General features: G+C 34.8%; 4 protein-coding genes across 5 annotated transcripts; 2 read left to right on the top strand and 2 right to left on the bottom strand.

Moving 5' to 3' along the window:
- The first annotated feature begins 874 nt into the window (after positions 1-874).
- On the top strand, positions 875-5426 carry LOC108227846 (DUF21 domain-containing protein At2g14520). Its single transcript, XM_017403210.2, has 11 exons — positions 875-1385; positions 2303-2379; positions 2462-2545; positions 2816-2929; positions 3016-3102; positions 3380-3519; positions 3610-3697; positions 4425-4498; positions 4607-4734; positions 4820-5079; positions 5164-5426. The coding sequence occupies exons 1-11, from the start codon at positions 1208-1210 to the stop codon at positions 5206-5208; spliced, it is 1275 nt and encodes a 424-aa protein (XP_017258699.1). The 5' UTR covers positions 875-1207; the 3' UTR covers positions 5209-5426.
- A 924-nt stretch (positions 5427-6350) lies between these two features.
- Positions 6351-7043, bottom strand: LOC108226083 (putative B3 domain-containing protein At1g78640). The gene has a single exon (XM_017401036.1). It carries the CDS (start codon positions 7041-7043, stop codon positions 6351-6353), a length of 693 nt encoding a protein of 230 aa, XP_017256525.1.
- A 1989-nt stretch (positions 7044-9032) lies between these two features.
- LOC108226084 (putative B3 domain-containing protein At1g78640) lies at positions 9033-9719 on the bottom strand. Its single transcript, XM_017401037.1, has one exon. It carries the CDS (start codon positions 9717-9719, stop codon positions 9033-9035), a length of 687 nt encoding a protein of 228 aa, XP_017256526.1.
- A 1944-nt stretch (positions 9720-11663) lies between these two features.
- Positions 11664-16278, top strand: LOC108227845 (uncharacterized). 2 transcript variants are annotated; one of them, XM_017403209.2, is made up of 10 exons: positions 11664-12013; positions 13127-13191; positions 13265-13326; positions 13443-14621; positions 14730-14805; positions 14897-15007; positions 15106-15228; positions 15346-15441; positions 15573-15775; positions 15875-16278. In XM_017403209.2, exons 1-10 carry the CDS (start codon positions 11809-11811, stop codon positions 16089-16091), a joined length of 2337 nt encoding a protein of 778 aa, XP_017258698.1. In that variant the 5' UTR covers positions 11664-11808; the 3' UTR covers positions 16092-16278. The 2 variants fall into 2 exon arrangements, with proteins under 2 accessions (XP_017258698.1, XP_017258697.1); XM_017403208.2 differs by having other exon boundaries at positions 11675-12013; positions 15872-16278.
- The last annotated feature ends 1022 nt before the right edge of the window (positions 16279-17300 follow it).

The following is a 17300-nucleotide window of genomic DNA, read 5'->3' on the forward strand; positions in this document are numbered from 1 at the left end:
ATAGTATGTTATTAATATTTTAAATTGTTAAAATAGAATATATCAGTTCAATATGGTAATAAATGATGTACAATCTTCCTACGGATTTTCTTACAGACCTGCAGAGGTTCGACAAATTTAGCCATCCATTGGAGGTTGGCTAAATTTATAGACAACAGCTGATCATGGTTGGAGTTGAGTTTCTGGAGCTGTTGGCTAAATCTTTTTATTTTAAGTATGCCAACTCATCTTTTAGCCAAGGGCTTTAGATGGTTGGAGATGATCTTACAACCATAACTAGTTTAATCTATTACATAATTACAATCTCATACAAATATATTGAAAATCTAGCCGATCTAACGTTCTAAATATTGAATCACATCAAAACATATAAAAAATACACCAAGCTCTCATAAAAAAACAACAAATAAAATCAAATAAATTGGGAACAAAACTTAACTATAAAAGATTTAATTAAACAAATAAAATAATCGGAGAAGATGAAAATTCTTATTTGGAAATAAATATTATTGAAAAAGAAGAACTGAAAAAAGAAAATAAATGATTTGGGCCTTTTGATCACTGGGAAAGAAGAGGAGGCCGAGAAATTTTTTAAGGATTTCTTGGGGTTATTTATTCAAATTATAGATAATATTCTTTTATTAAAATTGCTTATTTGTTCACAATAATTTAATTGTTGATTACTTTTTCAAATAATTGAGTTTTGAGAATATATTATCATGAAATAAAATCCCTGGATAATAAATTAAAATTTATTTTAGAGCCAGGGGCGAGTCACAACATTATTTTGCGGGGAAACTAACACGTCACACTCACTCACACCTTAGCTTCCGTATCATCGCTTCAATAAAGTTTGTTGTTTTCACACATATACACACATGTTCTGAACTGTATGTATATGCCTCTCCTTACAATAATAATCCATCCTCTCTCTCTCTCTCTCCCAAACCCATACGCTTATCTGAGTTATCACATACTGCTATCTCACTTCCTATATTAACACTCACCGCCATACTGCAATCTCTCTCCCTCTCTCAACTGCAATCTCTCTCTGAGCTGCTCTCTTCCTCTCTCTCTCTCTGAACTGCAATCTCTCTCTCAGTTAAGATACTTCTTACTGCTAAACTGCACGGAAATCAAAGATATGAAGGATTTTGAGCTGTTTTATCTCTAGTTGCACAGTTTAATTAGCTGAAAATAAAGTGAAATGGCGGTGGAATATAGGTGTTGCGAGACAGGCTTTTTTGTACATATAGGAATAGTAGTGGTTTTAGTTTGCTTTGCTGGTATGATGTCTGGACTCACGCTAGGTCTCATGTCTATGAGTCTCGTTGATCTCGAAGTTCTCGCCAAGTCTGGGACTCCTACTGATCGCATACACGCCGGTACTATCTCACTTCGATATACTCTTTTTTTAATCTCGATAAATGATTAAATTTCTCCGATCGAGTTTTAATAGTAGCTCGAGTGCCTGTTTAGGAATTTATATTTCTGGTGAATTTTGGATGCAATTAATGAAATTGTGGACTGTGGTCCTTGTGGACATGTGTGTCTAATTATGGATATATGCTGTATGTGTATTTATTTAATTTTATTAATGCTGTCTAGCTTGAATGTCATGTTGTGGCTCTTGTAGAAATTGTCATAAAAGTGTTTAGGTGTGTTCGTTCCTCTTAATCGAGGAAGACATGGTTTAATATTCTACAGAATCATGCTATTATATATATAGCAGTTTTATGAGCACAGATGATTTTTTTAGTAAATAACTCTAGATTAGTCGAAGATCTACACAAGTATGTTTGTTATCTTTGATGGTGTGCAAACGGAGCTTCTGGAGTTCGGAATGAACATTGTGCAAATAGAGTTTTGATATCTTGGTGTATTGCTGGAATTTTCGGTGGTTGCTTAGCTGTTAATACTACTATATGAATAAGTTGTCTTAAGCCCCTGCACAGATAGTTTTTTCTTTTTAAAGAATTGAGTTTGGATGAGAATGTTTTACTCTGGTCTGTCACACTGGAATGGACTTAATAGTGCCATAAGTTTTCCTTTCGATCCTCATGGAATAGATATATAGCTGGTCATTACTATGTGGAAACTATGAGGGAAGGATGGGTACTCAGTGAAGTGAGAGTCAAAATGTTAGGTCACTTTTTTATACATTTATGCATTATCTTGTGTACATTAGTGACTCGTTAATGAGTAGTGACACATGCAAGATAATTTTTTATTCTTAATATACTGAATGAGACACTCTTAATGCTCTTGTATTATGACATTAATAATTTAATATGTTCAACAGCAAAGATTTTACCAGTTGTCAGAAATCAGCATTTATTGCTATGCACCTTGCTTATCTGCAATGCTGCTGCTATGGAGGTATTTTTTGTTGTGACATAATAACAGAACCTATACCATGTATTATAGTGGAGAATCTTAATCAAGTTACATTCCTCGTCAGGCACTTCCTATTTTTCTGGATGGTCTTGTAACAGCTTGGGGTGCCATCTTGATTTCAGTGACATTGATACTCCTTTTTGGTGAGGTAAGATATTCGTATCTAAGTTTAAAACAACGATTTGGACAGTGGACACCAGCCCAAACTGATCAACATTGGCTGTAGCCAACTCTGCATATGCAGTTGTCTTTCGTTATGTGTCACACAATCTGCTGCAATAATTTATGTTTATGAATTAGCAGTGTTCATATATTTTATTATAGTGCCTTGACCTGCCTATATAAACTAGATATACTTGTGGACGCTAGCAATGAAAAATTATTTGGTGATATTAAACATTTGGCCTACCATATGCAGATCATACCGCAATCTGTTTGTTCAAGATATGGACTGGCTATCGGTGCAGCTGTGGCACCATTTGTTCGAGTTCTTGTTTGCATTTGTTTTCCTGTTGCATATCCAATTAGCAAGGTGAGACAAACTTCTTTAGTCTATACTCTATAGTTAAAATACTATGTTACCAAATTATCTGCATCTAAATTTGTGCTAATATACAGCTATTGGACTACCTCCTTGGACACGGGCATGTTGCTCTCTTCCGTAGAGCTGAGTTAAAAACCCTGGTTGATTTGCATGGTAACGAGGTATAAAATTAGTGGCTCTTTCTTGAAGTTGCTGCTTTTTATCTTACTTCATGGTGTGAAAAGTGGTCTCAGTTAAAAATTTTCTTCCTTCTCCAATATCTACCCACAATATTAGTATAATTTATTTTGGCACTGCTATTGGTGCTTGCAATTCAATATATATTGGCCTAAGTTTCTTGTGAATATTAACTTCATTTTTTAATTTTTTTTGTGCCTCATTTGAACCTGAGCATGGTTCTGAATTTGCAATGTTATGGCTCTTTCTATTAATGACTAGGCAGGAAAAGGCGGAGAACTTACACACGATGAAACGACAATTATTGCCGGAGCACTAGAACTCAGTGAGAAAACTGCTAGCGATGCCATGACTCCTATATCTGACACATTTGCAATTGATATTAATGCCAGGCTTGACAGGTACCACATATTCTCTCCACTTTTGAGAGAATATTATTTGACATTCTTTTTTTCACTATTGACTTTACTTTATGTCCTTCAACCACTTAGGGAATTGATGAATTTGATTTTGGAGAAAGGCCATAGCAGAGTGCCAGTCTACTATGAGCAACCAACAAATATAATTGGACTTATACTGGTATATGCCCTTTACTCTTCTGTTACATTATGGAATTATTCTGCTCAAAGTTTCATCTTATCCGGTGTTGACGTAAATTTATTTCCTGGTACCTTCTATAAATAATGAAAGACAACAGAAACTTTTTAACATTCATTTTGAGACAGCTAGACGTATGTTTAATCATCCTTCTCCTATCCACATCTTTTACAATTGATAGCTGGTTGACCTTGGGTTCCAACTCAATCTGGTTGTATTTTGTAGCATGGATGGAATTTGTGAAGTTAGTTTGCGTTTGGATTTACTTTATGTGTTGTAAGGAGTTCATGAAAAATATTGAAACGTGAATGAGGAAAATAGAATAGCTGTAGCATGGGGTTGGTAATTTTTACAGAGCAAGTATCGTGTCTTTTCGTAGTCAATAAACGTGTGCAAGTCACCGTATACATGTAATGTATAGACCTTCCGTAGTTCATAAGTTAATTGTACGTGGAGCTGCATGAGGAAAGGAGTTGATTGAGAGGTTTTTATGTGTAGAGTTGATGTTACTGATCTTGCTCCAGTGTTCCTGCATCGATTATGGATATGCATTAGAGTAATATCATTAAATAGATGGATGCCAGTTCAAACTTTTTAGCATCATTCAGAGTTCTACGAGCACTAATTCAACTATGTAGTTCGTGTCTTCCTAGAGTGGTGTTACAGTTCTGTTTCAGGTTTAGTATTTTATTTCAAATATTGATTATAGGCAAAGAACTTGCTGACTATACATCCCGAAGACAAAGTACCTGTGAAGAATGTTACCATCCGCAGGATCCCAAGGCAATTTTCTCATCAAAAATTTTTATCCCATCAAAATCCTTCTTTTTTGATCTGTTTTATTTGTAACTTCTATATTAGCTTACACTTAACTTCTTCTACATATTCTAGGGTTCCAGAGACCTTACCACTATATGACATTCTGAATGAGTTCCAGAAAGGTCACAGCCACATGGCTGTTGTTGTAAGACAGTGTGTCAAGGCAGAGAGTTATGCTGTAAATGAAAGCCCTACTAACAGTAAGATTTGGACTGCAGAGAATTGCTTTCACATATTTTGTTAAAGTATTTAACTAACTTTGATAGATTCTGCACATTGTTCCAGTGAAGGATGTGAAAATAGATGTTGATGGTGAGAAACCGCCTTTAGAAAAAAGTTTGAAGACAAAAAGATCACTCCAGAAATGGAAGAGTTTCCCGAACAGCGGAAACAATTCATTCAAGGGGAGCAGAAGCAAGAAGTGGACAAAGGACATGTACTGTGACATCTTGCAAATAGATGGAAGCCCACTACCGAAACTTCCTGAAGAAGAAGAAGCTGTTGGCATAATTACAATGGAAGACGTAATTGAAGAGCTTTTACAGGTAATATTACACCCGTGTTCTATTCAGTATTTTAAGAATATCATAGTTTCTGTCGGGATCAGTGCAATTATTTCTGTCATGCAGGAGGAGATTTTTGACGAGACAGATCATCATTTCGAAGATTCATGACATTTTATTGGCTGATGTAATTGTATAAGTTTGTGTTTCTACTCCCACTTGAGGCTTATATAGAGTTAGTACTTGTAACATGAGCTTATCTGGAATTACTGGGAAAAGGAGTGCTGAGACCAGACAATTATCTATAAGCATTTCTGTCTAAACTTTTGTGCTCCAGAATTTACCGAAGTTTAAAGTTGATATACAACTAGAACACTCAATTTGCTAAACCCCTGAAAATACTCGTGTGATTCCAACAGTGTATATTACACGTTCAATTTTTTTTGTTCGGACTAGAGGCGCCTAATTTGCGTCCCTAAAAACTTCGAAAGGTTTATATAAGACCGAATAAAAACCTGAAAAGGCTGGTTTATGGTTAATGAACTAGTATTTGGACAAGCATTTGAATACAGTATTACCTACCAGCCAAATTTAAAATAACTCTCATTTCTGCCTGACATCCAAACTCAAAAAAAGCAGGATTTCATTTAACAGTTGGTAACTTGGGAGAGATTTCTTATTTAAAATTGCTGTTTGTTGCCTTTGCAGCAGCGGAGAGAACACGACAAAAGACAAAAAAAAACTACATATTGGTGACACTCCATTGGTAAAAAATACATGGGAAAGCTGCTGCTACGGCTTCTAAATCTGATTAGATCTTTCTATAAACTCTTTGATTGTATGCTTTAGTACAACTGCAACTACAACATACCTGGTTTTCGGAAAGCTAAAGAATGTTACCCATGTAGGAACTGCAGAATTAATCAAAGTATGTTAATCAATGATCAAACACATGAAAGTACTATGTAAAACCAAAGACACAATTACTACATGCAATCAAGTAAATACAATCAAGTAGCCATAATGAAGTAGTCTGTAATAACCAAACACACAAACATCATAGTTTCCAAACATCAGCACTCAACTACTACATAAAATCAAGTGGGTTTAATCAAGGTATCATAAGATGATATGAATCAAAAACCCTTTTCACCAAGAAATCAAAATATGATGATAGGGTTTGTAACTAACTATGTTAACCACCTATCTAGTACCAATAACTTCCTATATCTAATTATACCAAGAGTAAGGGGCATCAACATTGATCAAGCAGCAATCCCTGCAGTATAAACCAAACTTAAAAACCAGAACCCTCATGCAGCAGCATTAGGACCAGGAGCAGGAGCCCGAGCCCGAACAGAGAAGACAAATCTGGACTTAGCCGTGCTCCAATAGAGGCCGATAGTGTCTCCCTTCTTGAGCCTCCTCTCTTTCACAAACTTGTTGCTCCATGCCCCGGCAAGAATATAACACTGGCTCGAAACCAGTTTCTTCAGCTTCAGTTCATACTCCTTCCCTCTTTCGTAGTCCCAGACCCTGACCACAACTCCTTCTCCCTGACCATCCAATACCTTAGCAATCTCATCAATTCTCCCAGCATCTTCCCACACTTTGATAATATAATTCTGCACCATATCTTTCCGAAGCATGAGTCTACAGAGATGATCACAATCACTCTGTTCCAGCGTTTTCTTGATTTTCCAGGGATCATCCCCACTCTCGTTACCATCAACCGAAAGGCTCAGTTTCGTCGAAACCCCGAGAAATCTCTCTTCCTCCTCTTCTTCACGAGTGTAGAAACGGAACCCACGAATGTTTTTAGCAATCCTCATATTCATGACACATTCATAAGTACTCTTCTTGGGTTTCTTGAAAACAGGGGCATTGTTATTGGTGTAACAACTTAGACTACCAGCATCAAGATCTTCGACTTGCGGTTGCTTCCGTTTTCTTGATTTATCTCGATTTTCATTCGGATTCTTCATCGTCACTTTCTTCAAATTCATGTTTTCTCAGGGGGAGAGTAGATATTTTTGCGAGAAAAGAAAGAGAGCTCTGTGAGTGTAAGTATTGCTGTGTTGTAGAAATATAAAAGAATCGACAATGCATGTCTGATGCAACTGTATGGGTATTTATACATTGTGTTTATGGAAGCCGTACCTGTGGAACACATAATTTGAGTAGAGATTGGATTTTAATTAACGGATTTATGAGCAAGTAAAATCTTTGATATGAAGATTTGGAATTAATGTTTCTCAGAGTTTGTTTATGGAAGCTGTACTTGTGAAACACACAGTTGGGCTAGAGATTGGATTTTGGTTAATGATATCACCAGCTGATACAAAAATTGGAATTATTTAACGCGTTAATAACAACGGTCAATTTCTGCCTGAGGTGAGAAAATATATTACACTTAATAGATTTTGGCGAGCGAAGAATAATTTACATCTTCATATTTTTAGGAACAATATAACTTTTAAATATACAAAACTCATCAAGGGCCTTTTTTGTTTCATATTATTAGGGATTGTTCATCTCATTATCATATTTTCTATTTTTAATTGCTATGATTTAATTCATATTATTTTCGATCATCTTTCGAGTTCAACTAGAAAATATATACACAACTGTCAAAAAATCTATTCTATTACTTGGTTATATTTTATAAATTTGAAGAGACTCTTTCACGGAAACAACTCAAATTAGTCTGATTTAATTGGGACCTGATCCGATTAAAAAAAATTATATTTGACATGTAGAAAGCTCGAACCGAATTGACTCTTGATCGACAAATTTAGGTGGTAAATAATATGAGCAGCTTATTGAGAAACTCAGCTTAACTCTCGATTCGTTAACGAACCTGAGTTCGAACTTCAAATATTATTTGATAAATTTATGGAGTCAAGAATCAAGTTTTATAGTTGTTGAACTCGATTTGGTAATCAATTCAAAGTCGGTTTGGTTTGTTAAACTCGAACCCGACTCGACACATTATATACGTTTAGATAGGGACAAAGCCATGTTTCAAAAAATGTGAGTGCGAATTTCTCTTGCGGGCTTATTCAATAAGAGTATATAAATTTTAAGAATATTTCATGTGATATTTAAAAACATGAAATAATAAGAAAAATGAGTATAAGTATAATCTAATTTGATTTTATGATTAAATTCATAAAAATTTCAAGAATAAGTATTGATTTTAAACTTCTTTCATAATATATTCATAAAAAACATATTTTTCTTTCCAGCATATTTTCTTATTTTTTTTATATCCATCTCGATTTTTAATTGTACCTACCAACCAAATTCAAAATAACTCTCATTTCTACCTGCTATCAAAACTCAAAAAAACCGTAGGATTTTCCAGGATTTACTTTTTTTTTTGTTTTTATTTGAAATGATTTCCAGGATTTACTTAACAGTTGGTTTAAAAGTTGGTGCTTGTTGCCTTTGCAGCAGCGGAGAATTGGTTAAAAAAAAACTACATTTTGGTGACACTCCATTGGAAAAAATACGTGGGAAAGCTGCTGCTGCGGCTTCTAAAGCTGATTAGATCTTTCTATAAACACTTCGATTGTAACTGCATAATTGACTGATTGTAATCAAAGTAAGTAAATAAATGATCAAACACATGAAAGTACTATGTAAAACTAAAGACTCAATTACTACTTGCAAATTGCAATCAAGTAAATACAATCAAGTTCCATAATGAAGTGTTCTGTAATAACCAAAGACACAAAAATCATAGTTCTCCGAACCACTCAACTGCTACATAAAATCAAGTGGGCATAATCAAGGTATCATAAGATGATATGAATCAAAAACCCTTTTCACCAAGAAATCAAAATATTATGATAGGGTTTGTAACCAAACTACATTGACAACCTATCTAGTACTAATAACTTCCTATATCTACTTATACTAAGAATAAGGGACATCAACATTGATCAAGCAGCAACCTCAGTAGCATTAACCAAACTTAAAAACCAGAACCCTTATGCAGCAGCATTAGGACCAGGAGCCCGAGCCCGAACAGAGAAGACAAATCTGGACTTGGCCGTGCTCCAGTAAAGGCCAATAGTGTCTCCCTTCTTGAGCCTCCTCTCTCTCACAAACTTGTTGCTCCATGCCCCGCCAAGAATATAACACTTGCTCGACGCCAGTTTCTTCAGCTTCAGTTCATACTCCTTCCCTCTCTCGTAGTCCCAGACCCTGACCACAACTCCGCCTCCCTGACCATCCAATACCTTAGCAATCTCATCTGTTCTCCCAGCATCTTCCCACACTTTGATAATATAATTCTGCACCATATCTTTCCGAAGCATGAGTCTGCAGAGATGATCACAATCACTCTGTTCCAGCGTTTTCTTGATTTTCCAGGGATCATCACCACTCTCGTCACCATCAATCCAAAGGCTCAGTTTCGTCGAAACCCCAAGAATTTTCTCCTCTTCCTCTTCGTCACGAGTGTAGAAACGGAACCCACTAATGTTCTTAGCGATCCTCATATTCATCACACATTCATAAGTACTCTTCTTGGGTTTCTTGAAAACAGGGGCATTATTATTAGTGTAACAACTTAGACTACCAGCATCAAGATCTTCGACTTGAGGTTGCTTCCGCTTTCTTGATTTATCTCGATTTTCGTTCGGATTCTTCATCGTCACTTTCTTCAAATTCATGTTTTCTCAGGGGAGAGTAGAGATTTTGGCGATAAAAGATAGAGCTCTGTGAGTGTAGTATGGCTGTGTTGCAGAAATATAAAAGAATGAGAATGCATGTATGATGAACTGTGTGGGTATTTATAGATTGTGTTTATGGTAGCTGTACTTGTGGAACACATAATTCGAGTAGATATTGGATTTTAATTTACGGATTTACGAGCAAGTAAAATCTTGATACAAAGATTTGGAGTCAATGTTTTTCAGAGTTCGTTTATGAAAGTTGTAATTGTGAACACATAATTTGATTAGAGATTGGACTTTAATTGATGGATTTATGAGCAAGTAAGATCTTGATACAAAGATTTGGAATTGATATTTTCGAAGTTTAACACGTTAATAATTAACGGTCAATTTTTGCTGAGATGAGAAAATATATAGCATACCCAGTAAAAATCAACCAAAACATCATGGAGTATTAGTTCAAACAATGGAATTTTAGCATATAATGAAGTTTGTTAATTTTGTAATGTTAATATGACATCAATTGAATAGGTAATAAACTAAATAGATTTTGGCAAACGAAGAATAAATTACAATTTTATTTTTTTGAATAACAAATGACAACTTTTAAGTACACAAAACTCACCGAGAGCCCTTTTTGTTTCATATTACCAGCGATTGCATTTCATATTCATACTTGGTATTTTAAAGTAGATAAATTTTAAAAATATTTTATGTGTATCGAGTCGAGAATCAAGTTTTTTAGTTGTTCAACTCCATAATCAATTTGAAGTCGGTTCGATTTGTTAAACTCAAACAAACTAGATAGACTATATACGATTAAATACAGTTAAATAGTGAGGAAGCCGAAAATCATAGAATGAGAGCTCGTGCACTTATTTAGTAAAAGTAGATAAATTTTAAAAATATTTTATGTGATATTTAAAAACATGAAACAACAAGAAAAATGAACATGGTCTGATTTTATGGTTAAATCGTAAAATTTTCAAGAAAAATATTGTTTTTAACACTTTTTCATAATATATTCATAAAAATACTTATTTTTAGGGCCAAATATCAAATATTTGATTTAACTTATCATTATATCCAATTTTTTAACAAAAATATATATATATTTATAACTAATTTAACACTTGTTTGATAAATTTAGGTGATAAATAAACTAAACAGGTCGTTAAGATCTACTCTCGGTTCATTAACGAATCTAAGTGCGTTAATAAACCTAAGTTTGAACACAAAATATTATTCCATAAACTTATGAAGTCGAGAATCAAGTTTTTTAATTGTTCGACTTGACAATCAATTTGAAATTAGTTCAGTTTGTCAAACCCGAACACGACTCGATAGACTATATACAGTTAAGTAGTGAAGGTATCGAAAAAAAAAAAATCATAAAATGAGAAGGCAAATTTCTCTCGTGCACTTATTCAGTAAAAGTATACTATAAATTTCAAAAATATTTTATGTGATATTTAAAAACATGAAACAATAAGAAATATAAATATGATCTGATTTTAAATTCATAAAATTTTCAAGAATAATATTGCTTTTAACACTTTCGTAATATATTCCTAAATAATACTTATTTTTGAGGGCCAATTTCAAATATTTGATAAAATTTATCATTATATTTTCAAATTTTTAACAAAAAATATAGATTTAATTTTATGTTAAATCCGGAATTTGGGTAATATTTCAATTCTAACCGTGTACATCAACATTCTGGAAGTCTGTTTTAGTAAATAAAAACATCCCGGAAGTCATTAATAGAAATGCATCCATTTTTTACCATGTTCTTTAATACTAAAATTATTTGCTGGAAAAACACGAAAAATTCTGGAAGTTTATTCAATGTTGCGAAAAGGTAAAAAACCCTAAAATTGAACAAGCGACGAAAAGACCATAAAATAACCTTGAACTGCAACGGCTAGTTTCAGATTCAGACAGAACAACGTTTAAACTTAAACACTCACAAGACTTCACAGCTGTGTTCTAAAACTACAAACAGACACAAGAATAGCTGTAGCGCTTCCCTGTTACACGCAAAACACACACAATTAAACACTTGATATTTCGCTTATCGAAAATGGAAGCTGCGCATTTATCGGTCCAGAGATTTCTGAAGACTATTACAGAAGAAGAAGAAAGGGAGGTTCAGCAACAAGGAGAAGTAGAAGAGCAAAATGATGAAGAGTTCTATGAAGAGATTGAGGCTCCTAAGTTTGTGGATTTCACCGCTTCCGATGACCCTTTTCGCCCCGATGATTGTTACTGGTTCTGCTTGCGTGTTGGTAATTCTTGATTCCTGATCTTGCCCGGGTCTTATTCGAGTAATTGTTGAATACAAATGTGTGCTTGTGTTAAAAAGTTTAATATATGTATAGTAGCTTAGATCTTGTTCTAGTTATGTGATTCAAATAATTATGGATTTTATTTGTTTAAAAGTTTTTACGAAAATAGAGGTAAGGCATGCTTGCATCTTTGGCGTCGGGGGATTCACCGGGTGTTAGTTGGTTTTCTTTTGACCTAGTAGCATACAATTTCGTTCAAAAACAGATTGGTATTTTCCTTGATCTTCTTCACATATTATTTGAGTTTACTTTTCTTCTTTTTTTGCTTTAAAGATTGTTTAACTTAAAGCCCAATCTTTTAGTGTTAGCTGACAATTATGTGATTAGATCTGAATCTGTTTGTTGAGATTACCATGAGAGACACATTGATAATTGATCAGTGCTTAATTTCTCATAACAAGGTCTCCTTTTTTGATCTTATTAGAAAAAAATAATATTTGAGGTTTAATTGAGCATCGTCTTTACGATTTGGTGATTTCAGGAATATCATTAAGTCTGCTGAATGATGCAAAAACAAAGTTGCTTGATTTATCAGTCCCGAGTAGTGAAAATTTCACTTGGGGTTATTAGTCAAGCTACATTCACATGATTTAAATTATCTAAAACTTGGCAAAGAGAAAGAATCGAGGTTTGATCAGCCTCTCTCTTTTGTTCAACTTGTGAACCAAGACTCTAAAGATAGCTGGGATTCACTAATACTTATCTATATCTTCATTAATTTCGTCCTTTCTTATACTGAAGTTACTGATTAAACTCGAATTCTCTAGAGTCGAGGCTTAGATTTTGATCAAGGAGACTATAATTCTTTGATATAGCAAACATGAGTTTGGTTAGAATAGTGAACCAAATAATTATATATATATATGTCATAAGTTTTACCTGTTGGTGCAAAATCCAGTACACAGTAGCTGAAAAATGCTTCTATCTTTATATTTTCTTCCCTGGTACACCAATGCTAATATTAGTTCACTGTTGGTGAATGCATAATTAATTTTATTCCTCCACATACACTATTGTTTTGTTTGAATCCTTACGTATTGTAACTGGTTTTAGGATGTGACCGAAAACATGAGGAGGAACTGGACCCTGAAGAGATTTCAAAAAATTTTGTGCTTAGGGTATGTTATCTCCTTACTCATATTTAAAATGAACTTCGGATCAGTTAGTCCTGATTATATACTATCTGCGTAGGTAATGGCAGCAAGGAGTCCTAATATAAGACTTCGAAGAGCACTAAATGGAAGAAATAAGAGGTACACATTTAGCTCTGTATAAGTTGTTCTGATAGGTCGACTGATTCCTCAATTATAGTAGTCAAAGACTTTAGTTTTGCTCTCATTAACATTATCTACCTTACTTGGTTTTGTAGTATGAAATGCCCACTTTCCGCTCCTGCGAAATCCTCAAGGTCTAGGTTACCAAGATTAGCTATGGTTTCATCCATGTCTCAAAAGATGTTAGACACCAAGGAGAAAGTCGGAACTCATCCCAAGGTTAATTTGAGTTCAACACCAATGGTTAAGGGAAAGCAAGTTGCTTCCAAGTATATGACTACTCCAAGGAACAAGAGAAATGTGTCAAATCAAGCATCCTTTCGAAGTGTTCAGAACCCAAGACCAACTAAAGCTACAGTCCTTAAAAGTTGCTTGGTAGCAAAAACTCTAGTGTTTCACTCTCCTAAGAAAGCCATACCCACAGAAACTGCAGTGGAATTGCATACCCCTTTGACAAAGCTTTGTGAAGGGATGAAGAGGTTGGAGATAACAAGTCAGAGGAAGCGTCTGTTGGGGTATACTGGAAAACCGGCAAAGGGAAGCAAATGTACTCAGAATTCAGTAGCTATCGAATCCTCTAGAAAACAGCGCACAATTCAAGATGGCAAAAGTATGCCTTTATGTCATCAAAATTGCAAAGGGAAGGAGGCAAAATCCTTAAAAAAAGTCAAGAGCAATAAACAGATACCAACTGAGCAGTTTGAGAAAAATTCAGAAGATGCTTCCAGAAAAGAGAGGATTGACACAGAATCAAAGGATGGTTCGGCATTAGATACTCCAGTAAGAAAAGAAATTGCACAAGGTGAGGCTTTAAGAATGGGGAAAACATCTGAAGTTGTTGAGTCTGGAGATTCTAAAGAATGTATGTCGAAACACAGTTCAAACACAGTGATCAACTCTGCAGGAAATGAAACAAACTATTTGAGCAATCTAGACACAAAAGTAGTATTGAGTGATGAATCTGTATCCTGTCATGAAATAGCAGCTGAAAGAAACAAGCATTTAAAAACTGGAGTTTCTGTAAAAGAAGTATCAGTGGCGGAGGTGCAACTGCCTTCTGGAAGAAATTCAAACTCGTCGATAGGTAATGTAGGTGACATATGTTCTCTGGTGGATCCAGAAGGGGTTAATTTTCCCACATCTCATGCTCTTGTTGAAGAAGGGATAGAAGACAAGGACATAATAAATAAAGAAGATCGTACAAAAAAAGGTTCAAAGAATGAAATTATGATTGGTGATGATAAAGAAAATGGCCAAGCCCCTGACATGAACGGGTACAAGGCTATGCATACTACTCTTCCGCATGGCAACACATATGCTTTTAAACTTTTATCTATTACACCAATTATGCACGTGATACTAACGAATTCACTTAATTGCAGAGCTGTTAACCGTAACACTAATCATTCTAAGAAGAAAATACTTGGAAGGAAGCAGACACATGAAAATGACAAAAAAGTTAGAGGACCTAATCATATTATCTCATATTGTATTTTATCTATATGTAGTGCTTCAGTGCACTGACCCTGCTTTATTGGAACCGATGTAGGTTGTTCGAGAAGTAAAAGATGGTCTCAGCACTGCAACCCCTGCTGCTCCAGATGTGAAAATCAAGAAGCCAAAGCCAACACATCCTAAACCTTTCAGACTAAGGACTGATGTATGCAGGAATAATTTCACGTTAATCATAAATGTTTAAAGGAAGACACTTTCTGTTGGTGAATTTGAGAAGGCTGAGATTTATTATTGTTTTTTCAGGAGCGGGGTATTCTTAAGGAAGCGAACATGGAGAGAAAACTTCACCATCCTCAGATCCAAGCTGCAGCAGTTTCTGGTTTTCGAGGTGGAAACTCACAGAGAAGACGTGGAAATGATACCAAAGTTAGTAATTTTCCTCGTATTCTATTTTAGTACTTCTACAAGATAACTTGAGATTAAGTTCTTCATTCATAATAAAAGATGAAAGCTTCTAATTCTGATAGAACAATTTTACGACAGGAAAATGAAAAATTATCAGCACAAAGCAACGGAAGCAATAATAATTTCGAATGTAATGATAAAGAATCATCAGAAGAAGTGCAAAAGGCTGCAGCTGTAAGTTCTTGTCACTAGTGTGTAATTTAAAGTTATATTTTTCCATAAATCTGAGGTTTATAAATTATGTTCTACTTTTAGGATCAACGTATGCAGTTAGTAAAAGTTTGCTCCTTCATTTTAACTTACAGAAGTTGAGCAGAACAGCTCGCCTGCAGACTATACGAGAGCAAGCATGTAAAACTCCACAAAGACGTTTCAATTCGGTGCAGAAAAATCCGAATCATACAAGTTTCTCACAAAAAAATATCAACAATAATGAGAATAAAAAACCTGAAGATTGCATAAGAAAACTAAAATCACCTTCTCTGAGTCAACTTGTTAGGCCTGAAGGGTGAGGATTTTCAACTTGCATAATTGTTGACCTTGTTAAATGGCATATTCTTCAGAGACTAATTTTAGATATATGTTTTATTATGATTGCTTCAAGTAGGAAGCAGATGAATTCATTGAAACCCCAGGGCAATGGGCTTTGCGTAATAAAGGAAACATCAAAAGCTAAGTTAGCAGGGAAGCCATGTCAAAGTGGTATGGTCTCATCAACAAAATCAACAACTTCTGCTGCATTCAAGACATCATCATCCAGGTGCCCAACTTTTCACACTGTTAGCGTATCCAAGAATCAGGGTTGTGCAAAGAAGATTAAGTAGGTTATTCCCGTTGTATCCTTGTTGTTATCTGTATTAAGTTTTGTTGTTCATATATTGAATTACTGCAAGTCCTCGAAAGGTTTGATCTATAGGCTCATTTTTTCTGTATTATGCTTGGAAGCTTCAGCTTGAAGAAGAAAGACATGTTGTCGTAGAAAGTATATATAATTTGTTCACTTCCTTCAAATTGTGTAGTGCCTTTTTCAGAATTTCTGTTTGTATGAACTTTCTACGAAGGAATGTGTTTGCAAAGGACATCTCAGACCATTTTACATACAGCAAAAAAATACTCCCTCCATCCCAAATTAGATGAGCTAGTTGACTTTGGGCACGTAACTTAAGGTGCATTGACCGTCTAATTCCGAAATTTATTTTTTTGATTTTTGTTTTGTAAACAAAAATTTCATATTTAAATTTTCATTTGCAAAAATAAAATTTTAAAAAAAAGTAATGTAGCTATGCGGTCAATGGACTTTATGTGCGTGCCCGAAGTCAACGAGCTCATCTAATTTGGGATGGAGGGAGTAATTGATTATATTAAGCCTTTCTAATCTTGTTATATGTATTAAGTTTTGCTTGGAAGCTTCAGCTTGAAGATGACAGTTGGAGCAGAAAGTGAAGTTTATAAGTGATAAGTAATTTATGAGTTAATAAGTTAATAAAGTGTTGGGATGTTTGATAAGAGGAAAATGGAAGTTTTGACATTGAGGAGAAAGTGAATAGATATGAACTGTGTCTGGTAGGGAGACTACTGACTCAGAAGAATGTCAATGTTAGAGCAATGAAATCGAAAATTGCTGATGTTTGGCAGCCATTGGGAATCAGCGTTAAGGAGTTAGATCAAGGTATCTTTGTATTTCAGTTTTTTCACAAGGAGGATCTGCATTGGGTAACAAAGGAAAGGCCTTGGATGTTTGATAATGTTATGCTGATCCGGGAGACAATTGCTGCGGGTGAGGATCCTTTGAAGGTTCAGCTATGGCACCTGACCTCCCTATGGACTTTCCGATGGAAGCTGTTGGAAAGCAGCTTGGGAATTTCTTTGGCGAATTCCTTCAATATGATGCTAAAAACAATGCATCGGGACTGCATGAGAATCAGAATCAGAATTAATGTCAGGAAACCTCTCAAACGCAAGAAGAAGTTTGTTAAGAAGGATGGTACAGTGTTCACTGTAACATGCTCTTGTGGTATTGTCACTCATACGAC

The sequence above is a fragment of the Daucus carota genome, chromosome 6, assembly GCF_001625215.2.
Source record: "Daucus carota subsp. sativus chromosome 6, DH1 v3.0, whole genome shotgun sequence".
Taxonomy (NCBI): Eukaryota; Viridiplantae; Streptophyta; class Magnoliopsida; order Apiales; family Apiaceae; genus Daucus; species Daucus carota.